The sequence below is a fragment of the Pelmatolapia mariae genome, linkage group LG10_11 (genome assembly GCF_036321145.2).
Source record: "Pelmatolapia mariae isolate MD_Pm_ZW linkage group LG10_11, Pm_UMD_F_2, whole genome shotgun sequence".
Classification (NCBI taxonomy): Eukaryota; Metazoa; Chordata; class Actinopteri; order Cichliformes; family Cichlidae; genus Pelmatolapia; species Pelmatolapia mariae.
In genome coordinates, this window is record NC_086236.1 from 34,212,253 (window position 1) to 34,238,688 (window position 26,436).

Genomic DNA, 26,436 nt, shown 5'->3' on the forward strand with positions numbered 1-26,436 from the left:
GAACTTTATTGCTATTTTCCCCCCAAAAACAGTACAAGTAGTAATATATAATTTGACTGGTATTCAAAGGGTATAATTTCTGAATTTGAATTATATTTTGGTTTTCATGACTAGGACTGGTTTTCATTTAAAAAATCAAGTTGGTCTAAGTAGAAAAATGTTTTAATATATAATAATTTTATAGTATTTTGTACATGTAAATAAGGAGTGGCCATTTTTGGCCACGAACAGGCTGAGAGGGAGTTTTTTGGTTTTTCTGCCACTGCAGAAAAAAACAATGTTGCATAAAAGTCATTGATGCTGTTAATTATTGCTATGCATCTAACCTTTATCATGGTTAGAAAATAAATCAGATGGCATGTATTATTTAGAAAAAAATGAACAGCCCTGATGCTAATCTAAAAAAATCAAGTCAAAAAAAGTGGAAATTTTTCTTAATATATATGAATTTTATAGCATTTTGTAAACGTAAACAAGGGGTGGCCATTTTTGGCCACGAACAAGCTGAGAGGGAGTTTTAATGTTTTTGCTCTCCCTGCACAAAAATAACAATGCATTATAATCAGTGTTGATGTGAATCAATTACATGCCCCAGACTCTACTATTAATAATACAAGAAATTTGAGTGGCACTGCAAATATATGAAATTGTCAGTTTTGAGGTTATCTTCCAACTGGTGCAGAGTGCAAAAAAATGGTGTATAAAGGGTTAAAAATGTAAAAAGTAATTACTATCTTATATTTATGGAAAGAACTGATGTTAGTTAACAATGTTATGCAGAAAAAATGGCAAAAAAAAACAGAGAAATAATAAAACTTACAGACCTAATCTTTTGGTGGCCACTTTTGGCCACGAACAAGCTGAAAGGGTAGTAATTTTGAACAAACCCAGAGGGTTAAATTGGTCATGTGATTTTGACGTGCCGGCACGTCCGGCGACCCCAGAGGGTTAATGAGAAACAAATTTCAGTGTGAAAAACTGGTGAAGAAAATATTGTACAGTGCTCCAGGCTGCATAGACGAGATATTTCCTATCAGGAGGAAGCCTCAACCTAAACCCAGTTGATGCTGGAGAGATGACATTTCTTGGCTTGCTATTTATGTGTATATTTCAATTATTTCAATGATTCAACGATTTTATAACAAATGGCCTGTAAAATGGCCTGTATTTTATATAGCGCTTTACTAGTCCCTAAGGACCCCAAAGCGCTTTACATATCCAGTCATCCACCCATTCACGCACACATTCACACACTGGTGATGGCAAGCTACATTGTAGCCACAGCCACCCTGGGGCGCACTGACAGAGGCGAGGCTGCCGGACACTGGCGCCGCCGGGCCCTCTGACCACCACCAGTAGGCAACGGGTGAAGTGTCTTGCCCAAGGACACAACGACCGAGACTGTCCAAGCCGGGGCTCGAACCGGCAACCTTCCGATTACAAGGCGAACTCCCAACTCTTGAGCCACGATCGCCCCGATACAATTACAGGATAGTAATATAAAAGTATATTCTGCGAGTCCATAAACAAAGTCTGTATGGCTAAGTGAGGCCGATGACAGGAAGAAGATAACAAGAGAGTGAAAGTAATGGTTGGTTCTAACTTGGGTATTTGAGGGGAGATCCTGTTGTCATTGGTTATTAGCCGTGTCAGAGGAAAACTAGGTGAACATTTTAACCCTCAACCAATAAGTATTTACAGCAATTATAATATTATTATACTGGAAGTCGGATCATTAAAATTTGTTCATCAATTCAAACATTACCAGGATGTTATCCAATGAGATTAAACTGGAAATACAAAGTTTATTTTTTTGCTGTTTAATGTTTTATAATGCTAAGGAGTTCCCATAATGTACAGGAGCTATGAAGTTTATTTTAACACTAAGTCCTTAAATGTTTTTGTTTCACAGATACGATGATGAACTGCTGTGGTCTGCTAACTGTCCAAAAGGAACCAGGTACTGACAGAAAATAAAGAAGCTTCTGTTTTCTCTGCAGCCTCTTTTCATTCATCTAATATTCAAATGTAAAGACTTTTTTCATTTGTAGTGGCACATAATAATATACAATTACTTTACCATGACTGAGGCTGTACTCAACAGACCCATCTCAATAGCTGGATGGTAATTGCTCTTTGTTCTTACATAAGAATTGCATCGAGCTTCATGGCCATTTTCAACTTCTACTGACTAAAGTAAAAATAATAAAAACTTGTGAGTCTCCCACACTGACTGGTGAAGATATCAGGATGGTACCAAGTCATGCTGAGCCTCTACAAATTTGTGAAGTTGACCATATGCATCCAGGACAGTGGGCTGCTGCTGCATATGGCTATGAGTCATGCAGAGTATATCCTTATGCTACAAAAGCACAGAAGAAATTTGATGGATGAAAAGCAAAAAACAAGTAATAAAAAATAAATAAAACTTTGTGACCCTGTTGGACAGTCAAGTTTAATTACCATCTTGGTTTAATGGTTGGCTTTTGTGTAGCTGAAATGTAACACAAGAAACAATCTGTGAATCAAACATTTGCAAAACATCTGTATGTTTTATGCATTTATGATTGTTCTGTTTCTGTCAGTTCCTCTGAAGAACATTGAGGTGGAGCTTGAGGTGAGGGACCATGTGGCTACAGTGGTCTCCACTCTGAACTATGAGAACAAGGAGGACAAACCATTAGAGGCTGTTTTTGTCTTCCCTCTGCCTGGAGATGCTGCTGTCTGTCGTTTCAGTGCCCAGGTTGGACAGACACAGATTGTAGCTGAGGTGAAGGAGAAACAGAAGGTGAGCTGGACAGTAAATATAACCTGATTATAAGTGAGATTCAAAATAAACACAGTGAATGTCACTGACATGTGTCACCTGTGCTTCAGGCTCGTGAGGAGTATGATGATGCTCTGAGCTCCGGTCAGCAGGCCTGCCTATTGGAGGAAAGTGATCAGAGTCCAGATATATTCTCTCTGAGTGTGGGCAGTCTGCCTCCAGGAGAGAGCGCCTCCATCAGGTTGGAGTACGTCACTGAGCTGGCTGTACAGGCTGATGATGGTCTGAGGTTCTGTCTGCCTGCTGTGCTCAGCCCTCGATATCAACCTCAGGGTTGGACAACTTCAGAATACTTGGACCAGAAATGCTTCAATGACACTTTTGAAAATGAAAAACCACAACACCAACGAGTCATGGCAGATGGCTGAAACTGGTTCTGTTGGAGGTTTTCTGTTGAAAGTCCGTTTTTCATTCTCACTGTTGCCAAATTATTGCTCATATTGGGTCATGTTGCGGTTTCTTTGTATTATTGCAGCATTTAGAGTATAAAGCACTTTGAGGTAACTGTTTTGAGGTTCTTAGTAACGTAAAGGATTTCAGTGTAAGCAGCCTCATTAATTACAGCATATTTTACCTGATGTTGTGTGCAGATAGTGAAGGTGCAGGTGTCCAGGTGACTTCTGCTCCAGCCTCTCTGGTGCCCTACAGTCTGTCTTTTTCCGCCCGAGTGTCCTCTCCTTGTCCAGTCTCTAAAGTAGAGTCCAACTGTTCCCTGGACCCTCTGCAGTACCTCAACACTGATCAAACCCAGGCCACGGTAGGTAGAGTGCTGATGTGTCTGCTGTGTGTGGTTGTTACTTATTACTGAGGAATAAATATGAATGTGTTTGTGGTGTGCAGGTCAAGCTGGCTGCAGGACACAAGTTTGACAGAGATGTTGAACTGCTGATTTATTACAAAGACGCCCACCAGCCCACTGCTGTGGTGGAGGCAGGACAGGCCTCTGCTGAGGCAGGTGAGTAACATTAGTGTTGTTATTAGCTTTTTAGTAAAAAATATCATTATCCATATTCTTCAGCTCAGGAGTTATAGTTGTGATCAGAAACATACACTGGTTGTGGGCATGACTGTCATGGTAATCTTGGACTTTTAATGATCTTTGAACTGTTTTTTACAGAGTGGATTTATTGTCCAGCATAGATCTTTAATGAATTTGAAAAATAAGAATTGATAAGCTTGCATAAGTTTGAATGTATTTTGGATTTTCTCTAATCCATACATGGTTCAAAGTTTACAGTGGTCTAAAAAAGTGTTTTCCTTCTTCCTGATTTCCTTTTTTTTTAAATTTTTTTTTTTAGATTTTTTAGATTGTCACACTTTCAGGTCATCAAACTAACTGAAATATTAGACAAAGACAACAGAAGTAAACAAAAAATATAGTTTCTAAATGAACGTGTTTTATATGAAAGGGAAACCTTCACAGACATATGAAAGGGAAAAAAATCCAAACCTACATTGCCCTGTGTGATAAAGTGATTGACTGACTTTTTAAGGTCATGTCACGGCATCTCAATCAGATTTATGTCAGGACTTTGACTAGGCCACTCCAAAGTCTTCATTTTTTTCCTTAAGCCATTCAGAGGTGGACTTGCAGTTGTGTTTTGGATCATTGTCCTGCTGCAGAACCTCAAGTGTGTTTCAGCTTGATGTCACAAACAGATGTCCAGATATTCTCCTTCAGGATGTTTTAGTAGAATTCATGGTTCCATTTACCACAGTGAGCCTTTGTGTTGTTTTTTGTCAGCAGTGGTTTCCTCCTTGAACTTTCCTGTGAATGCCATTTTTGACCAGTTTTTTTTTTTTGAATTGTTGAATCATGAACTCTGACCTTAACTGAGACATGAGACAACTATGAATTCAGGAAGGGGACAAACACTCTTTCATACCAATGTCCAGCTTTCGTACCAATGTGTAGCTTAAGTACATACATTCACTTAAATCTTTTATTGAGTGGTGCTTAAGGTTCTGCAATTTCTTTAAACTTGACAAAGCCAAGGCCTGTTAACTTCTCATTTGCGATCATGATTGACTACAACTGGTACAGACATGGAAAAAATTGTTGGGACCCTCTGGCCAATGAAAGAAAAAAACTCACAATGGTCACAGAAATAACTTTAATCTGACAAAAGTAATAATAAATAAAAATTCTATAAATCTTAACCATTGAAAGTCAGACATTGCTTTTCAACCATGCTTCAAATGAATTATTTAAAAAATAAATTCATGAAACAGGCCTGGACAAAAATGACAGTACCCCTAGAAAAGAATGAAAATAACGTGACCAAAGGGACATGTTAATCCAAGGTGTGTCCACTAATCAGCATCGCAGATGTCTACAATCTTGTAATCAGTCAGTGGGCCTATATATAGGACTCCAGGTAGTCACTGTGTTGTTTGGTGACATGGTGTGTACCACACTCAACATGGAGCAGAGGAAGCAAAGGAAAGAGTTGTCTCAGGAGATTAGAAAGAAAATCATAGACAAGCATGTTAAAGGTAAAGGCTATAAGACCATCTCCAAGCAGCTAGATGCTCCTGTGACTACGTGTCATTCAGAAATTTAAGATCCATAGGACTGTAGCCAACCTCCCTGGACGTGGCCGCAGGAGGAAAATTGATGACAGCTCAAAGAGACGGATAATCTGAATGGTAACAAAAGAGCCCAGAAAGACTTCTAAAGAGATCCAAGCTGAACTTCATGCTCAAGGAACATCAGTGTCAGATCGCACCATCTGTCGTTGTTTGAGCTAAAGTGGACTACATGGCAGACGACCAAGGAGGACACCATTGTTGAAAACAAATCATAAAAAAGCCAGACTGGAATATGCCAAACTACATGTTGACAAGCCACAAAGTTTCTGGGAGAATGTCCTGTGGACAGATGAGACAAAAATTGAACTTTTTGCCAAGGCACATCAGCTCTATGTTCACAGACGGAAAAATGAAGCATATCAAGAAGAGAACACTGTGCCAACTGTGAAAGATGGGGGAGGCTCGGTTATGTTCTGGGGCTGCTTTGCTGCATCTGGCACAGGGTATCTTGAATCTGTGCAGGGTACAATGAAATCTCAAGACTATCAAGGGATTCTAGAGAGAAATGTGCTGGCCAGTGTCAGAAAGCTTGGTCTCAGTCGCAGGTCATGGCTCTTACAACAGGACAATGACCCAAAAGACACAGCTAAAAACACCCAAGAATGGCTAAGAGGAAAACATTGGACTATTTTAAAGTGGCCTTCTATGAGCCCTGACCTCAATCCTATTGAGCATCTTTGGAAGGAGCTAAAACATGCCGTCTGGAAAAGGCGCCCTTCAAACCAGAAACAACTGGAGCCGTTTGCTGATGAGGAGTGGGCCAAAATACCTGCTGAGAGGTGCAGAAGTCTCACTGACAGTTACAGGAATCGTTTGATTGCAGTGATTGCCTCAAAAGGTTGTTCAACAAAATATTAAGTTGTGGGTACCATCATTTTTGTAAATAATTCAGCTGAAGCAAGGTTGAAAAGCAATGTCTGACTTTTATTGGTTAGGATTTATAGAATTTGTATTTATTATTACTTTTGTCAGATTAAAGTTATTTCTGTGACCATTGTGAGTTTTTCTTTCATTGACCAAAGGGTACCAACAATTTTGTTCACGTCTGTAGTAACATCATGCTTAAACTGGTCATATCTCAACCTGTTTGCATAATTTTGACCCTGTGTGAATTAGAGAAAGTCAAAAATAATGTCACCAAAGATGACTGCATTCTTATTCACCCTCAACCCCCCCCCCCCCCCCCCCCCAAAGCCAAATGACAATTATTTACATGAATTTACATGATAAGTGAATATAAACCACAACTACAAACATGTTGGTGTCATGTGAAGGCTGTGTGCAGGCAGGCAGGAAAGGAGGAATGATGGACTCAAAAGTTCAGACTTTAAAAACAAAGATTTATTACTAAATGACAAAAACAGAAAATTGGCTAAACTGGGAATACAGAAACTAAACTGGCAGGCAGACGGACGGAGCACACAGCATGGGATAATGGAGATCACGACACAGATAAAGGAAAACACAGGGCTTGAATACACAGAGGGGGCAATCAGGGAATGGAAGACAGGAGGGAGAGATACAGCTGGGACAAAACCAGACACATTAACATAAGACACGGACCTTCAAAGTAAACACAGAACAGAGGGAGTCTGGAACCAAAGCTTAAGACTACAAAATCACAAACCAAGATGAACTGGAGGAATAGAAATGTAAAACAGAAAGCAAAACCCTCACAGTTGTAAACCAAGATGAGAACACAAAATAAAGGTACAATACTGAAAACACTGTTAGGTACCCCAACAGTTGGAATATATAAAAAAAAAAATTGTAAATTTGACATTTTTCTGTCCTTTCACGTGTTTCAGACTCTCTGATGGGTGACCCAATGGTGATGGTGAGTCTGTACCCTGAGTTCACCCAGTCTGTTATGTCTTCAATGGCTTCATGTGGAGAGTTTGTGTTCTTAGTGGATCGATCTGGAAGTATGGACTATGCTACCAATAACAGTGAGCAGTGGGAATCTCGGATCAGCAGTGCCAGGGTATTTATGATGTGGTGTTAGAGTTATAAAACCTTTCCTCTCACACAGTGGCCTCATCATCTTCTCCCTCTTCCCTGAAGGATACTCTGCTCCTCCTGTTGAAGAGCTTACCAATGGGCTGCTATTTCAACATTTACAGTTTTGGGTCCAGTTATGAACACATCTTCTCGTGAGTGACTCAGTCCAAAAAACTGTGCTTCAGTCAATGATGTCACTTGTGTGTAAAGTGTGTAATAAGATATCTGCCCTAGTTACACCAGATAATTCATTTCTAGAATACTTACAGCTCATTTAGGTAAGCTGTTGTTATGTTATGGTTCTAAAAGGCAGTTTTGAAAGTGCATGAGTGAAACTCATTAAATTACAGTGTAGAATTTGGCAGTGCTAAACAGCCATCAATCACTTATTGTCAGGGTTTGCTGTGTGGCAGGTAGTGGTTGGACCCAAACACAGGACTCTGAGATGGAGTATTTAACTTGAAGGCAGCAGCTTTTATTCACTGGCAAAAGCAAACTGAGAAACACAATATATGAGCACTAGAAATAAAACAAAAACTCAAACTAGGAAGAATCACCTAACATGACTCACAGCTAATGCGGAGGAAACGACAACTAACAGAGAAAAATACAGGGCTTATATACACCGGGGAGTAATGAGGGAACAGGAAAACAAGAGAGAAGCACAGCTGGGGCTAATCCGACATAACAAGACACAGGAAGCAAAGCAGGATACACTGACATAGGACACGGACTAAACACGGCAGGAAAGAGGAAACACGGCACATAAGCAAAGACACAGACTCAGAGACACGGGCTTCACACACAGACGTGACTGACTCGGTAACAGAGGGAACATGGAGACAAGGGTGATTAGACATGCGACTGGGGACTAGGACAGGCACAGAGAAAACATGGGGGCAGAGACTAAACACAGACCAAGAAACATACAAAGGGAGGAAGAACTAAGATCACTAAGCACAAACGAAAGATAACCAAAACCAGGAATAACAATCAAAGAATATTAAACCAAGAACTGAAACACAAACACTGGGTCAGAGAGCCAGTATTGTGACACTTATGTGTATCTCATGGCAGTAAGAGTGTGGAGTACAGCCAGAAGACCATGGAGGAGGCTCTGAAGAAAGTTGAGCAGATGGAGGCTGATCTTGGAGGAACGGAGATCCTGAAGCCCCTCAAACACATTTACAGCCAACCCTGCATTCAAAATCAGCCTAGACAGGTAACACACACACACACACACACACACACACACACACACACACACACACACACACACACACACACACAGTGTGTGAGTTTATATTAATAAACCGATAGGTAAATTAATTCACCATGATATCTGCAGCCAGTGTTGGGTGTTCCTGGTCTGCCACAAAGCAAATATGGTTAAAATATGGTCTCCAAATTTGACAGATCTCAATCCAATTGAGCATTTGTGGGACAAACAAGTCCGATCCACAGAGGCGCGACCTCACAACTTACAGGACTTAAAGGATCTTAAAGATATCACAAGTCACCTTCATGGATCTAGTGGACTCAATGCCTTCATGGGTCAGGGCTATTTTGGTAGCAAAAGAGGGACCAGCACAATATTAGGCAGGTGGTCATAATGTCATGTCTGATTGGTGTATGTGCATTACTTTCAGCTTGTATAATTTGGCCTTGCATGTAAACTCTCCTCTCTAGCTGTTTGTCTTTACTGATGGAGAGGTTGAGAACACCAAAGAAGTGATCGATCTGGTGAAGAAGAACTCAGGCTCAGACAGGTAAAACAGCAAAAAGATGATGACATGTGCTGCGTACCAAACCTGTGTGTTTTAAAAACAGCTGTTGTATTGCAGGTATTTCTCTTTTGGGATTGGCGAAGGGGCCAGCTCTGCTCTCATCAAGGGGATGGCCAAGGAAGGAGGAGGTCATGCTCAGTTCATCACAGGGACTGACAGGATGCAACCAAAAGTAAGACGATAAGTTATAATAATAATTATTAAAAAGGCAATATGATGGTATTAGAGATGGACCGATCCAATATTACGTATCAGTATCGGTCCGATACAGACCTAAATTACTGGATCGGATATCGGAGAGAAATAAAAAATGTAATCTGATCCGAAGTATCACAAAATCACCTCACAAAATGCGCTACTTGGCGTAACCCAGCTCGGCGCATCGGAGCAGTATGCGTCACGTGATAGAGCGGCTGTTGTCTGCGAGACCTGTCGGCGGTCTGTTGGAGCCTCGCTCGCTACATGCTTCCTAACCGCGGCATTTCATCTCGGCGAAAACTATCCCAGAGAAGTAAAGCAAGTGTGTAAGTTCATCCCTAAATGTTTGCATAGTATTTTCACGTTAAGCTTAACAACTGATATATTGAGCCACAGCTGGACTGGTTCCATATTGAGGTGAAAAGGAAGCCATTTGTCCCATACTTCAGCTAGAATTAAAAAATAGGCACAAAGCTGGAGTTATTCTGTCTTTGCTGCGCAGTTGCATCTACTTCTCTCATTCACTCCCCCTTCCTCTCCTGTTATTACTTCAAACATGAAACTGATCAGTGATCAGCTGATCGGCTTTTCTGTCGCAAGTCCCGTCTTTGTTGTTTGTTTATCGCCCACTTTGCGCTAGAAAGAGGAGACCAGCGGATAAACAACAGCAGCACGTTTAAGCGTGATCAGCTGTTGTTAGAATTTATTTAATATTACTTTCTAGTATCAGCTGAGGTTTGCTTGAGCCACAGCTGTAAAGCTGCTGGTCATGATATCTGTTTGGATATGTGGTGAGAGGGAAAGATGAAGATGAAACCAGGAGATGTCCTTACTGAATCAACAGAGCTGAACAGGTGATGGAGAAACAGGTTTACCTTTTAGGTGACATGAATGAGTTGAAGGGAAGGGAAGGGGGGCACAAAGAAATATTTTTCTTTGTTATGTCATTTAAAAACTTTGAATAAATAATTATCTGAATCTTACAACACAAGTGGTCATCTGATTACATGTATAGAAATCCATTATTGTATATAGTAACTAATAAGTCTTATATTCAATGTTCCCTCTAATTTTTCACGTGTCTGAGTGAACACACAAACTCCCTGAGCGATCCCTTGGACCACTGTGAGCGACATCAGACGTGTGCACTGTGGTCACGCCAGCATCGAATCCATCCAAGTTACATGGTTTATTAAACTAATCAAATTACAGCATTTACATTTATGTTAGACTACTTTTAATTAACTGCTTTAGCTCACTTACAATGAAAATTTAAAAAAAAAATCTAGTCATTGACCTGTGTAGTATGTTAACACTATTGGAAGTAAAAAATAACTTGAACTCCTATTTTGAAAACACAACTTTCTTTTTTTTTTTCTTTTTTTTTTTTTTATAAAGCTCTGACTTGTATTATGAGTATGAGTCTGTGGTCTGGGAGAGAGTCCTGTAACTCTCTGTCTGCAAAATACAGTATATAATGACCAATGTTGGGCAATTAATTATATAGTTACTTCTTCAAAAAAGTAACTCAGTTTGGCAAATAACAAAGTTTTTTGCAGCTATTTTTTTAATGCAGCCAAGGCATTTTTAAATAAACATTTCAAACTATTTACAGAACAATCAGCTGTTCTGCATCAAATTTGATGCCACACAAATTATTTGTGCCACTCCAAAAAATAATTTCTGTCCACTATGAGATAAAGGAGAACAACAGCCTGATTCCTGCAGGCCTGACAACAGGAGATGTATCACCCCTGTAACATTCAGTAGTCGCCTCACTGTTCTGACACACACAACAAAACTATTGACTACACTACACACTAACTACACAAGATTTGCGCTAAACGTCTCAAATCTCTCACATCTCAAAACACGCCGTCACTCTTAAAACTTCCCCCCGTTTCTTAACAACTAGATGCCACGTTGCCATATCATTTTTGGATTGGTCGACATGGTACTTTTTTGGACGAATAGGAAAGGGAGAGGGAGGTGGGGTTTGTTTTTGCTCACAGGCGTAGAGTGCTTTCGAGCGTTTTCCTTATAAAACGCCGTTTTTACCGTTTCTTCCCGCAGTAAATATAAACAACGACAGTATTCAGGAAGAAAACCAAACATTGCATATTTTTTTTTAATCACAACTCTGGTTTTACGTGGCCTATCAACACAATTTAAAAACTGGTATAAAGTCCACACTTTTTCTGTCAATTGTTCCGTCTGTCCTGCTCACATCTCCAATGGTTGTACACGTTGTCGTTAACGTGGCTTCACTCCACATCAGCCACGCCGCTTTGCCAGCTTAAACACCGGTGTCGGCACATAAGGACGCTATCATAGCCTGTCAACGACGTTGATTGGCTGCGTATATACGCATTATTGGCTGGACTATTGGATAAGGTGGCATCGTTCTAATCCCATATGGGAGCAGCCAGTCACTCACTGACTAACACTGCAAAACAGGATTGTTGAAGTATTAATTTTAATTTCAATTCAGGTAAGTTTTTTTTGTGCGCAACACAGATTTTCTGTGCGCAGAGACCGTGCCAGCAGTGCGCAATTGCGCACGTGCGCAGCTTAGAGGGAACATTGCTTATATTCACCCTAGTAAGCTATAGTACTTTTTCCTTTGGGAAGGTACCATCTGTGCAGTCTGCAATTCTGTTGAAGAAAGATGTTGAATCTATTTAATTATTGTAGAAAAATAATTGATTTCTGTGCATTTGTTTTACACTTGCATTAAATAAAGTTGATTAGATTGATTAAGGGCGGGGGGTGGTTCCCTAATATTTTTGCTGGGAGCTGGCAACCCTATTAGTTAGGTAGGTAAGTACTCTTTAAAATACCAGAATAGGGAGGATGGTGTAGGTTTAAGTTTATTAGATTGATCAGTGTTGCTGAACTATAAAATGTTTCGGTGGAGTGTATTTTTTGCATATGGGTATAACAGAGTAGCTTCAGTCTCTTGTTTTTTAAACTTGAGTATGAACTTATACAAAATGCAGCAAGATATTTATAAAAAACAGTTTTATTGATTACAAAATACGCTATATCGGATTCATATCGGTATCGGCAGATATCCAAATTTATGATATCGGAATCGGTATCGGACATTAAAAAGTGGTATCGTGCCATCTCTAGATGTTATTATTTGGACAGAAGACATAATTTCAAATAAACATAAATGCATAATTGTTTTCTAATTCTTGTTGTTGTCAGGTGATGCAGTCACTGCGATTTGCTCTGCAGCCAGCTGTGGTCGACATCTCAGTCACATGCGATTTACCAAAGGAAGTGTCTGTCACTGTCCTCTCTCCAGGGTCAGAGGTCACTGATTTATGCCCAGCTCACTGGACAGGTAGGAGCAGCAGCCTCTGATGTTGTTTTGATGACAGTAATTAATGTGACTTCTAACACCGTAATTCTGTGTCAGAGCTCAGAGGCAGCAGAGGGCTGTGTGACGCTGAAGTACAGCCTGGCAGGTCATCCCTCTGAGAACCAGCTGCACTTCAGTCTCAGACCTGCAGAGGACACTGGGTACAACATGTTTAATGTAGAGCACAGTGCTCTGTGGGTCATGACCATGAATTGAAACTAATTACAGCAGGGGTGTGTGGTTGGTAGGATGGAGAGGTGGAGCAGAATGGTTTTAGGTGCTGTGCCACCTGTGAAGAGCTCTGCTGATTAACCTCTCTCCTCATGTAGTTGGTGCATGGCTGAAGGCGAGAGTTCAGAGTGTCACAAACTACTGGTTTTCTGATTTTCATGAACTAAAATCATCAAAGCTAAAGCAAAAAAGGCTTGAAATATTTACTCTGAACTTTTTCAAGATATCTTTATGGTTATAGATGTTCTAGCATATGCTCCAATGGAACCACTGTTTTGGGGGGGAGATTTTAGTAAATGTCCTTTGACTGAGTCAGTGAATAACTTCAAGTATCCGACAAGATGAGAACAAATGTAAACATACGGCACTATCAGAGGAGCTAATCGTTTTTTTTTTGTCAGATCACTGTACGATTCACTTGGTCCCCACTTATTAATCAGCCATAAAGAAAGATAAACTGAGTTGTTCCAGTCTGGACTCTAAACTGCAACTGAGGGACTGCTTTGACTGCATCAGATGCTGCCTTTTTACATGTTCATCACTGTGTGACCCCGAAGAGGACACAGTGGTGTTAAAAACAGTAAAATGACTGGTAAACTAATATCCTATAATAACACGGTATTAACAATGACAAGCATTAGAATTCTGTGTGTTTTCCTTCTTATCTGCAGACTAACAGTCCACAGGTTGGGTGCTCGGACTCTGATTTGTTCCCTGGAGATGGAGGAGAGAGAGCACAGAGGACAGCAAGATGGAGGCGTGAAGGAGAAGGTGGTGCAGCTCAGTGTCCAATCAGAAGTGAGCAGTTCTTTCACTGCCTTCATTGCTGTCAACAAAGACGATGGAGAGGCGATCCAAGGACCTCTTGTGCAGAGAAATATTCCAACAGCCCGTGAGTTTTTTTTTCATTGTCAGGGATTCTAACAGCTAGTCCTTTTACTGAATCAGAATAACAATGAGAAACCCCGTCCAGTTTATTTTTAAAAAAATCAGAATCAGAAAGGGTTTTATTGCCAAATGTTGAGCAGGTTTACAACATTAGGAAATTGCTGTGGTACTTAGTGCAAACATACTGTCGGTTAACACTTAAATAAACATAAAAATAAGAATTAAAAGTGCTAAGTAGATAGATATATACATGAGTGCAGGTGGTGATCAGTGCCAAACATGGAATGATGCAGTGAACACAGTGTAGGGTCATGTGTTAGTGGTGGGAACAGTCATATGGTTATTGTTCATGAGTCCAACAGCAGAGGGGAAGAGACTGTTCTTATGGTGAGAGGTTCTGGTGCGAATGGACCGGAGCCTCCTGCCTGAGGGGAGCAGGTCAAACAGACTGTGTCCAGGGTGAGAAGGGTCAGCTGTGATCCGAGCTGCACGCCCCAGTGTCCTGGAGGTGTACAGGTCCTGCAGAGATGGGAGTCTGCAGCCAATCACCTTCTCAGCAGAGCGCACAACACGCTGCAGTCTCTGTTTGTCCCTGATAGTGGCTCCAGCGTACCACACGGTGATGGAGGAGGTGAGGATGGACTCGATGATTGCAGTGTAGAATTGTATCATCGTCCATGTTGGCAGGTTGAATTTCTTCAGCTGCCTCAGGAAGTACATCCTCTGCTGGGCTTTCTTTATGACGCAGGTGAGGCTCCCACTTCAGCTCCTGGGTGATGGTGGTACCCAGGAAGTGGAATGAGTCCACAAAGGTGATGAGGGTGTCAGTCAGGATGATGGGGGGGAGTGGGGCTGTGTGCTTCCTGAAGTCCACAATAATCTCCACTGTCTTCTGGGCATTCAGCACCAGGTTGTTGTGGCTGCACCAGGACAAAAAAGCAAAACTAAAACTGTCACCAACATCTGAAGCTAAAAATAGCTGAGCATCAACGAAAGGAATACTATTATGATGCTATGAGGAGAATATCAGAGTTAGTCCAAGGAACACCAAAGCACAACTTATTGGTTAACAAGTTAATGAAGCAGTAGATGCCTACAGGCTAATGTGTTCGCCACAGAGCATTAGAAAGTAAAAAGCTGAATGGAAGTACAACACACATCTGCCAGTCTATGATATCACGTCTTTTTCATCCTATATAGTGGCAATGGATTGCTTTTCATGAGGAGCAGCATATAGAACATGTAAGTACAAACCTGAATGAATGGCAGTGGAAACTATTTTTTTGCATGGAGGCATGCTTGTGTCTCTGAGATTTAATAGATTTATATTGTACATATAGGTGAGTGTGAATGCCATCACCACAATGGTAATGTAAAGTGCAGAGAGACACAAAAGGGCAGTGTATTTTATAAAAATCAGCAATCTTTTTTTTAAATTAGGTTTTTATTATTTTGAATTTTATTAAAAAGATCTTGATGCATGCTTAGTCATCCAGATAAAGAAATCCCAGAAAGCTCATTGACCTCATACCGCAGGTGATACCCAGTAGAAGCTACGAAAAGTCTGTAGGGTTCAAAGAAGACACATAAACATGGTGTACCTTTAAGACCCACTATCTGTTTGATCAACTCAGCCTCATAGTTTCTGGCTTTGGTCTTCAACAAATTGTTAGTCAGCCCTAAACACCACAGCCACACCACATCCAGAACTCCTTGGATTTTGTTTAAGGTGAAAGATGTCATTATGGATTCGCATACAAGGGTCAGTACTACAGGAAGAAACATGGGTTCCCCACTTTCACCCACTGCAGCCCATTTTTATATTGAGGAAGTGTAAAAGAAGTGTCTGTCATTCTACCCTGGAACACCACTGGGCCATTGGTATAGGTGTGTGGGTGACACCTGGCTGAAAATCAAATCTTAGGGCAGCTAGCCTTATGCCAGGCTCACACTGTGCGATTTTTTCAGTCGCGCGATTCAGCTCCTGCTCAAACTGTACGATTGACTCGCAGGGGTTAGAAGTTCACAGGTCACGATGCAGGGTCTCACACTATACGGCCCGATGCTCTGATGCGACCTGAGTGCTCACACTGTGCGTCCATAAAATGAAGGTTATAACAGAAAATCTGTCGCTCCCTCTCCCTCTCTGTCTTTCACTCACATAGACACGCACACCACCACCATCAACTTTGCTAAATTGCTAATTAAAAACATTGATCAGGCAGCTGTGATTGAGCAGCAATGTAAATCCAACTATTTTCACGGTTGTTGTGGTCGTGATAATTTTGTGAGGCCACATCGAAAAGGCTCGGGTGAGCTTGCCATAGTTCTACAAGTTGTGCCTCCATCGCTTGTGTCCAGATCACACGCTGCACTCCCGTGCTGCGCCGTCTTTTTCGCTGACATTTGTGTTTGCGCGTGCGCAGTGCGAGAAGCTGCGGTGACACCCTCACGACGGTCGCGAGGATTTCAAACAGGTTTGAAATCCTCACGAGCAAGCGATTGATGATCGGGAGCTGGTCGTGAGGTGTTAATCGCCTCTCGTTACCCCACGTATACTACACGATGCACGACGCACGATGAAGGCCAAAATCGGGCTGATCGCCAAAACGGTCGCACGACTCAAAAATCGGCTCAAAATGGGCCAAAAATCGCACAGTGTGAGCCCGGCATTAGACTGAGATTTCCATCTGTAAAGACTGGGAACCAACACACTGTTACTGGGACCACTTTCAGGAGGGTTTATTGAAGTTGCACACATATCGGCACCCCGTCCACCAACTTTACAGTTGGCTTCTCTGGTCTCCGGCTTCACTATAAAAAGGAAAAGCCTCGTTAGGACAATCATCACCACCTGTCCCTCCAGCCTTCCTGGCACCGCCGCCTTGAGCTCGCTGCCCCACCCCTCCCCTGCAGCTGCAGCTAAGCCACAGGCCACACCTCTGCCACACCATCAGTAATGGGGGACTTTTAAAAATGGATGTGTACCATAACCCATCGCATATGGATCAGTATTTATTTAGGCAGATAAAGAAGAGAGTGCTGACAGATGATGACAAAAAAGTGCCAGGATTATTCTACATAGTTAAAGATCATATGAAGCACTCAAAATTAATATTACAGATGGAAAAGTATAAACAGACATGCATGGTGAACAACATTGATTCTGTTTCTGCCCACCATCTTGGATGTGTTAAAGGGTTCATTCACAAAGTTCAGGTTAACAATGAAGTAAAAACTGAGGCATCTGCTACTCAGCATATGCAAAGAGGTGTCAGCCGAACTGAAACATCTGCTCCAAGCAGGCATCATTGAACCAGTGGATGCATCCGATTGGCTGAGTCCTCTAGTGGTGGCAAGAAAATGTAAAGGTGACTTGAGACTTTGCGTGGATCTGGGGGAACCTAATAAAAGCGTAATAATGGACGCATTAAAGAAGAACACAATGAACGTTTGCATGCTGTTCTCAGGCCTCTGAAGGATGTTGGTCCGCAGATCTATTCCAGTAAAGGTTCATTCGGGCAGACACATATTCCATTCCTGGGACGTCATTTCAAAGAAGGGCTTATGTCCTCACCCAGTCCACCTGACTCCCATCTCTGAAGCTCCTGCACCAAAGGACATGGCTGCACTTTGCTCCTTCCTAGGTTTAATGTTGTGGTTCAGCAAATTTTTGCCGAACAGCGCAAGAGTAGTTGATCCACTTGAGAGCTTATTTGAACAAACTAGAATGAACAGATGCAGCAAATGAAAGCTTCATTAAGCTGAAAGCAATGCTCCTCTTGGACCTCTTGTGCAGAGAAATCTTCCAACACCCTGTGAGGTTTTTGTTTTTTTAAAGCAAACACTAAAAGTGTCCCCCACAGCTCTGAAGATAAAGATCACTGATCATAAATAAAAGGAATATTATCATGATTAGGACAACATCAGAGATGGTTCAAAGCACATTTCTAATGCACATGTCAGTAGCATTAGAAAGTTAAAAAGATGAATGGTAGTACAAGATACTAACCCTCTATGCATGTCTATAAATACTAACCTGTCCTGAACTCATACTCTAGCTCCTTTTTTCATCTTACAGCTTCATTAGACTCCTGTTCAGAATCCTATGTTTCATATAAACTATGTAAGTAAAAAGCTGAGTGAAAGGTGATGGAAACTGTGTTTGTGCATGGAGGTGTGCTTGTGTCCCTGAGATTTAACAGATTTAAACATTTACCTGACTGTGAGTGAAATCAGCACAATGAAAATGTTAAGAGCAAAAAAGCATAAGAGTGTACTGTTATACTATTACAGTCAGCAGGTTTTTGTTGTATTTTGCATATCAATTTTTTGATATAGTGAAGAGCAGAATATACTAGAGTCAGCTCAGTGGATCCTAAAGTACGACTCCCTAAAAGGGATGGCAGTTAAACAAAACGTGAGATTTACTACTAAACACATGATTCAAGGAATCAAAATAAACTGTGGAAAAAAACGAAATACTGTTGAACAATAGAACTAGGTAATTTCACAAATCTGACCCCCAAAAAGTGTAATGAGCAAGTGGTGTAAATACTGCAGTGACCAAATAGAGATGAGAGAACTGTGAAAGGGAAAAAGTCTTGAAATGACACAAGAGTTAGGAGATGAAACCAGACTGAAAAGAGGAAGCTCTAAAACCCAATTGTAGTATTTGTCTTTGTGTTATATCACCAAAATAACATCAACTTGGTGCTGTTATACTTCAGATACCAGAAAGATCTGACTCTTTCATTGTAGGCAAAACGAGTGCTCCATTGCCCATAAGTAAGTAAAATTTGAATGACAAATCAACACACACACACATACACAGCTATGCAAATAAAGGCACAGAAACTAAATATTTCTGTTTTAACTTGAAGTTTTATATATTAAATACTGTATGTAGTGTAGCTGCAGTACTTGCCTTGGTAGACAGGATGCATGCTACATCAGTAAATGAAGAAAATCAGGTTCGTACAACATTTTGCAACATTTATAATTTAATTGAACATATTTACATTTTACATTTTTGTTATGAGTTTTGAGGCACCACATAATATCAGAATCCAGTATTTTAGATTATTTATTGTATACTACGAGTATGCAACAATAAGTGGGAGTAGAAGAAAAATTTGCATTATGTGTCAAAAGTTTGATTACACTTATTCATAGAAGGATTTGACTGTGTTTACTATTTCCTACAGTTTACAACATTCAGGACTTCAGAGCTATAAAATAACACAAATAAGATTATGATACGTCAAAAGTCCAAATAAATGAAATTGTGTTTTACATTTTATGTAAACTATTTTGCTTTTATTAGTTGGGGACATTATCTCCACTTGCCTTCTTAATGTATTTGGGAATGTAATTTCTGAATGAGTTACAGGTCCTCGCAGGATGTAAAAACTAGACTGCTAAGATAAACCTAAAATACTGTTTGTAGTATTTGTGTTGTATTTATATATCACCACAGTAATATTAAAAATCTGTACTTTTGTTGTTATTTTAGCAAATTCTTGTTAAATGTTTTAACCCTAATTCATTTTTTTTTAACTCTTGACTTCACAGTTGGTACCTTCCAGAAGTTTAGTCAGTGGGTAAGTATAAGTAAAAGCTGGATGGCAGAACAGCACATATGTTTAAAAATAAATGTAAACAAACCAACACATTTCTCTTTGAACATTTGAAATGTTGAAAGTAAAATGCTTCGTCTGTATTTCTTTGTTTGCCATTATTAACATATTAACAGAGAGTATCTTAAAGTGGTGACTGAAGAAGGTTGAACTTTTACAACATTTTGATATATTCCGAATATTATTGAACACCACATAGACTTGAAAGACTGCTTATAATGAGCTGTAAGGTTCAGCAGTAAAATCAGAATCCAGTAGCTTCATTTATATTTTGTTTTCAAATCATTTGGACTTAACTGCTAAATCAAACGTGGCAGACAGGATGGACAAGTAATAGGAAAAGAACTAACATGAAAAAGCTTAAGACTAGAAAACAATGGAAATAGGCAATTGTGCAAATCGAGGATGGTGAGCAACTGGTAGAAATACTTCAGCAACCAATAAGAGAACAGGATGCAGGCGAGGAGTGGTGAGGAAACTACTGGCAGACAAGTCAGGGAGGTGAGAGTAACAAGTTGTCTAATGACTGAAGAGTTAGGACATGAAAACAGAACAACCAGACTGACTGGAGGAAGATATCAGACATTTTAAATACTATTTGCAGTATTTGTATTTCATCCAAATAAATTAGAAAAAGTCAGTCCATTAATTGTTCTCTTTAACACATTCTTATGAAATATCTTGACTCCCTTTTCTTTCTTTCGTTTTTGTTTTTACTTCACAGTTGGTGATCGTCTGTATAAAAGTAAGTAAAAATTAAATGGCACAACAACATATCTTTATCTTCATGCATTTTCAAAAACACAGACGCAAATGTATACATGTATATGTATACATGTATACATACTCTTTTTTTTTTTTTCAAACCATGAATTTTAATTTCTGGGCGAGGATACAGTTCCAACATTAATATTCAAAGTTGTATCTTTTTGTGATTTTAATTATAGTTTTAAATGACTCACTCGTTTTAAACACTTGTAATGTGCTCTAAGTCAGTGTGTAAAAAGTTGCATTTTTAAAAACTTTACATTTTAACAAGTTCATAATAATAAAGATTTGTTGTAATGTCTTTATTTCTTCTCTTTTTTTTTTATCTAGAACTTTTTTCCTCAGAAGCTTCACAAGGTAAGTGAAACACTAAACAGAAAAGAAACAAAGATGTGTGTTTTGTGTAAATACAGTAAGCGACAGTTCCCCAGCCCACTGTCACTCCAGATACACGACTGTGGCGTGGTCAGCATACTTTACCTTGAAGATATTGTGAGGAATGCCAGGGTAAGCTATGGTCATTTTAACCCCTAAATAACCAGCAACAGGAGTGCCTTGTGTAAGACTGAGAATTTCAGAGGAAAAAATCTTTTGTATTTCCATGCTGCAGTCATCTTGCATGGACACAGAAATACAGAAATAACCCCACGCTGTCTCTGCAGTCGTTTACCTTAACTGAGACAGATTTAATCACAGAGTGATTATGCAGTGCCTCTGGGGAAAAATACCTCACTATATTTATTAAAGTGCAAAAGGATGGATGCGATTTCAGTAATAAGCCGTTATTAGTGTAGTTTAAGACAGACGACAGTCACAATATATAAAAATCAAGGACAAGGCACCCTATATATCAATACATTTTTGGTGTTGAGCAAATTATTATTCTATATTCTAGCTACTGCATGTAGAAATTGTTACAGCAATCTTGAGAATACGTGACATAAACAGTAAACTACAACAGCAAATGAGCAATGTTGAGCTGTTAAGCTGCTGGTGGTGGTAGCAGTTGATTCTACTTTATGCCTTTTTGACAGAAGATCCACTTTTCTCCTGCTGAATAATTTATTAGTCTAATATTCTAATAAGATAAGATAACTCTTTATTGTCACTGCACAGTCATACATAGTACAGTAGTACAATGAAATTGGAAAACTGTCCTACATCGGCACTACATATAACACAACACACGACACGATACGACACATCACAACGCAACACAAACAACACAACACAGTATATTAACTTAGTAATAAAAAAAGAAGAAGAAGTGTATGTGTATTGCACACTGTTATTATTGCACATTAATTATTATTGCACCTTGTTATAAATATAAATATTATTATTGTTATTGTTTTTACCGTTGTTACCTCCCCCCCAAAAAAGTCCAGGGAGGTAGCCAATCAGGTCAGCTATTTGCATTGATTAGAGCTATTGCCCTGTTATAAAAGCTGTCCTTGAGTCTGTTGTCTGGGACCTCAGCAGCCTGAACCTCCTGCCAGACGGCAGGAGCTTAAACACCCGGTGTCCTGGGTGTGTACAGTCCCGTAGGATGCTGCGTGCCCTCTTGAGACAGCGAGTGCTGTACAGGTCCTTCAGGGAGGGAAGAGGATGTCCAGTGATTTTTTGGGCCATATTAATGACCCTCTGGAGTGCCTTCCTGTGTGTTGTGGTGCAGCTGGAGAACCATGCACCGATGCAATATGTCAGCACACTTTCAATGGAGCAGCGGTAGAAGACGGTCAGCAGCTCCTTCTTCAGGTCCATTTTTCTGAGGATTCTCAGAAAGTGGAGACGCTGTTGGGCCTTCTTTAAAACCGCAGAGATGTTAGAGCTCCATTGGAGGTCTGTGTCTATGTGCACACCCAGAAACTTGAAACTGGAGACCCTTTCCACGCACTGATGCTGACAGGCTGCAGCTCAGACTTCCTTCTAAAGTCGACTTTTGTCTTGTTGGTATTGAGGTCCAGGTTGTTATCTACACACCAATCTGACAGCCTCTGAACTTCAGTTCTGTACACCGTCTCATCTCCCCCAGAGATGAGCCCCACCATGGTGGTATGATCTGCAAACTTGATGACTGCGTTGTCTGGGTGGGTACTTACACAGTCATGTGTGTACAGAGTGTACAGTAGGGGACTCAGTACACAGCCTTGTGGAGAGCCAGTGTTGAGGCTGAGAGCTGAGGAAAGATGAGGCCCCACTCTAACTCTCTGTACACGGTCTAAGAGGAAGTCTCTGATCCAGCAGCAGGTGGTAGAAGGAAGTCCAATTTCCAGCAGTTTAACTATTAGTCTGTCCGGGAGTATCGTATTGAAAGCAGAGCTAAAGTCAACAAAGAGCAGCCTGGCGTAACGGCCATGCACTTCCAGGTGAGAGATGGTGGTGTGGAGCGTTGTAGCAATGGCATCTTCAGTTGATCTGTTAGCTCTGTATGCGAACTGGAGCGGGTCGAGTGTGGGTGGCAGGCAGGACATGGTCAATTGTATATGACCAATTGATCCCATACTTGAATGCACAAAGTGTTCAGGAGATTTTTCAATCTGGTTTTAAAGCAATGCATAGCACTGAATCAGCACTTTTAAGAATTTTTAATGATATCATCATGTGATTCTGGTGAAAGTGTCATTCTCATTTTACTCGATTTAACTGCTGCATTTGACACTGTAGACCATGAAATTTTAATCTCGCGTTTGGAGCAGTGTGTCGGTATAACAGGTGTGGCTCTGAAATGGTTCAGGTCTTACTTAACAAATCGAACCTTTTCAGTTCGCTTAGGAAACTGTGAGTGCTCCCGTGCTCCGTTGTCTCATGGAGTACCACAGGGTTCCATTCTGGGCCCTATCCTGTTTTCGCTTTATTTACTTCCATTGGGCTCAATTCTTAGGAAACAGGGACTGTCTTTTCACTGTTATGCAGATGACTGCCAGATTTATGTTCCTCTTAAAAAGAAAGATGGGTCGTCTGTAAATCGTTTGCAAACATGTCTGGAGGACGTCAAGTCGTGGTTGGCGGTAAACTTTCTTTGTTTTAACGATTCTAAAACTGAAGTAATGGTGTTCAGACCTGCCTCCACTGCTGTTCTGTGTGTTGATTTGCAATCCCTGAAATCATTCTGTAAACCAGAGATTGTTAATCTGGGTTTTAAAATGGATCCTGAGCTTAAGCTTGAAAGCCAGATCGGGTTGGTTGTAAGGTCTAGTTTCTTTCATCTGAGGCAACTGGCCAAAATTAAGCACTTTCTTGCGAGACAGCAATTCGAAACAGTAATCCATGCTTTTGTAACCGTTCGGCTGGATTACTGTAATTCTCTTTATTTTGGGGTGAGTCGATCTTCTGTTTCTCAACTGCAGCTAGTTCAGAATGCTGCTGCACGCCTTTTAACTGGTATATCACCCCAGTTTTATATTCACTTCATTGGCTGCCTGTGCATTTTAGGATCCATTTTAAGCTGCTTTTATTTGTTTTTAAATGTTTGTCCAATGCTGCCCCTCTGTACCTCTCTGAGCTTCTTCATCCATACATACCTTCCCGGTCCCTCAGGTCGGCAGACCAGCTCCTCCTGAGTGTGCCCAGGACTAATCGTAAGCTCAGAGGGGATCGGGCGTTTGCTGTGGCAGCACCAAAATTGTGGAATGAGTTGCCTTTACATGTCAGACAGGCACCTTCCTTATCTGTTTTTAAATCATGTCTTAAAACATATTTATTTACCTTGGCTTTTAGCACAGCAGGACTTGTTGATGTCTCTTAATATGTTTTCTTATTAATTATATTATTTTTAATTTTAAGATATTTTATATGTAATTTAAACTGTTTTCTCTCTGTTTTATTTTTGTAGCACTTTGGTCAACATTGTTGCATGTAAAGTGCGTTATAAATAAATATGCTATGCTATGCTATGATGTGACGTCGGACCAGTTTCTCAAAGCACTTCATTATAACAGGTGTTAGAGCAACTGGTCGGTAGTCGTTGAGGCTGCTAATGTTAGTACGCTTTGGCAGTGGGACAGTTGTGGCTGACTTTAGGCACGGTGGGATCCAGGACTGGGACAGTGAAGTTTTGAAGATCTTAGTGAAGACCCCAGGACCCTTAATAATAAAACAATAATAATAAAATAATAAAACAGATAAAAGCGAGGATTTACTGTTAACAAGTTTTCTTTGCTTTAGTGTCTTCTGACCTCTTGGATTTAGCATATTGGCCACATATTTTTATTATAAAGCATGAGAACAAGACCTTATATAACATCATTTCGTCAGTATTCATCTGATCAGGTTGATTACTTTCAAAAGTTATTCATTAAAATCCGACTAACTTCCGCCTGTTCAATTCATAAAGTCTAATGCTGGGGTGTGTGGTGTTGTCAGTTTTTAGGCTGTTGTAAATACACAATTTGTCACATGAATTGCTTTGGTAATTATGTTTAACGTTACATTTTTGACAGATATTCAAATGAATCAAATAAGGCTTTATTTCTAACAGTTTAAGGTGTAATGGTTTGTGCATTGGTTAGTCATATACACTTTATGTTGTCTCATCTAGCACCATAATCAGGTTTTGTTTTTATTTCATCTTAGATTTTCCAGCTGCTGAGCCCGAACAGCCACCCAGAGACCCTTTGCTGCAGTTAGTCTCCCTGCAGGAGGCGTCTGGCTGCTGGCTGCTTGATCCAGCTCTGGCTGCTGCACTGGGAAAGACCAACGAGGAGGTGGAAAAGTCAAAGCCTGAAAAGGTGAGCTGTTGCTTTGCCTGTTGAAATAGTAACACAAATGTATGATACTGTATAACAAATTCCATAGCATGATCTGAATGAAAACTAGAATTACAACACAACAGAAAACAAATGGAAATAAAGTCAGACTAACTGTAGGCCTTCTTGCTGCATGAAAATAAGCATCTGTATATCAGACACTCACACTCATGAGCAACCACTGAGCTGCACTAAAGTCTGATATTGTCCAGTAACCACAAAGCAGCAGAAATCATTTTCATCATCAAAAGTTCTTAAAGTATATCACTGTCTTATTTTACATTTATATTATTATATTATTTGCAGAAATTAAGATGATGATTTTCACGTTTCCTGTTTTATCTGATTGTCTTTCACTTGATGAATTAGGCCAGCAGTGAAGTGTGGGCCACCATCCTGGCTCTGATCTGGCTTCATGGTTTCAAGATGGATGCAAAGGACGAGTGGGAGCTTCTGGCTGTGAAGGCTGCCTCATGGCTCCAAGCTCACAAAGGTAGTAATCATCACAATGAAAATAAAATGCTATAGTCAGCTTTTCCCCCCATATCAATTTCTATAATCATTGTGTGTTTTGTGTTTTTAGCAATGTGTGTGTCAGAGTGTGTGGATGCTGGAAATGTCCTGCTGGGTTGCAGCGTGAAGAAAGAAGCTCTGGGACTCTGAGGGTTTTCTTAAAGTGACCTCACCTTCAGGACTGTTAAGCAGAAGGATACTGACTTACACTATACTGTGTTGCTTTCTTTAGTCTGACCCTTTAATTGTTATAAAATCATTATTTTCCTTGAATCCAAATTGGTATTTAACATTGGATTTAACACTGTAACACGTGTCTGCAGAATTATCTGAATACTCCAAACACACTTTCTGACAGCTACTGTAGAAGCTCAATCAGAAGGTGTGTTCATTCTTTCTCTTCCACTAGATGTGATTGACTTGTTTCATTCTCACTAACAGAACCTCCTGTCAAATGTTGCTGACTCAACACTAATAAAACACATGATTTGGTAACACAGACTTGGTTCTCTGCATTAAAGTCTTTGTGTTTATGTGTTTTTCTGGATGAACACTTCATTTTCTCTTTAAATGGTGGCATTTAGAAGTGAACTCTTCACTTGGTCTTGTAGCCAGTTACTTCTGAATTGCTCTTTGTCTGGTCTCTCACCTAGGACTTGTTTGCCCCTGCAAAGTCCCCCACCACGATACAGTACTGATTCATCGAGGGTGATAGATAAATATCTGGTTGTAAATGTTACTTTAGAGTGTGAGCTTCTAGCTGCAAAGGCTGAGTGTACAAAATGGAAGTAAACACAAAAGTAAGTGTTCAGTTTGTGATGGTTATGCTGAGTTGCTACAGTTGGTCAGTTAAGATTTAAGTGTGTGTGTGTGT

General features: G+C 40.2%; 1 protein-coding gene across 1 annotated transcript; it reads left to right on the plus strand.

Annotated features, from left to right (window-relative positions):
• Positions 1-1,917: 1,917 nt before the first annotated feature.
• On the plus strand, positions 1,918-25,721 carry LOC134635379 (von Willebrand factor A domain-containing protein 5A-like). Its single transcript, XM_063484765.1, is given in 17 exon segments — positions 1,918-1,960; positions 2,586-2,788; positions 2,878-3,100; positions 3,418-3,584; positions 3,668-3,782; positions 7,228-7,403; positions 7,484-7,572; positions 8,498-8,642; positions 9,110-9,189; positions 9,265-9,379; positions 12,619-12,716; positions 12,718-12,757; positions 12,833-12,936; positions 13,678-13,898; positions 24,877-25,031; positions 25,419-25,542; positions 25,633-25,721. Coding segments are annotated over 17 exon segments (2,178 nt in total). The 3' UTR covers positions 25,713-25,721.
• Positions 25,722-26,436: the final 715 nt, after the last annotated feature.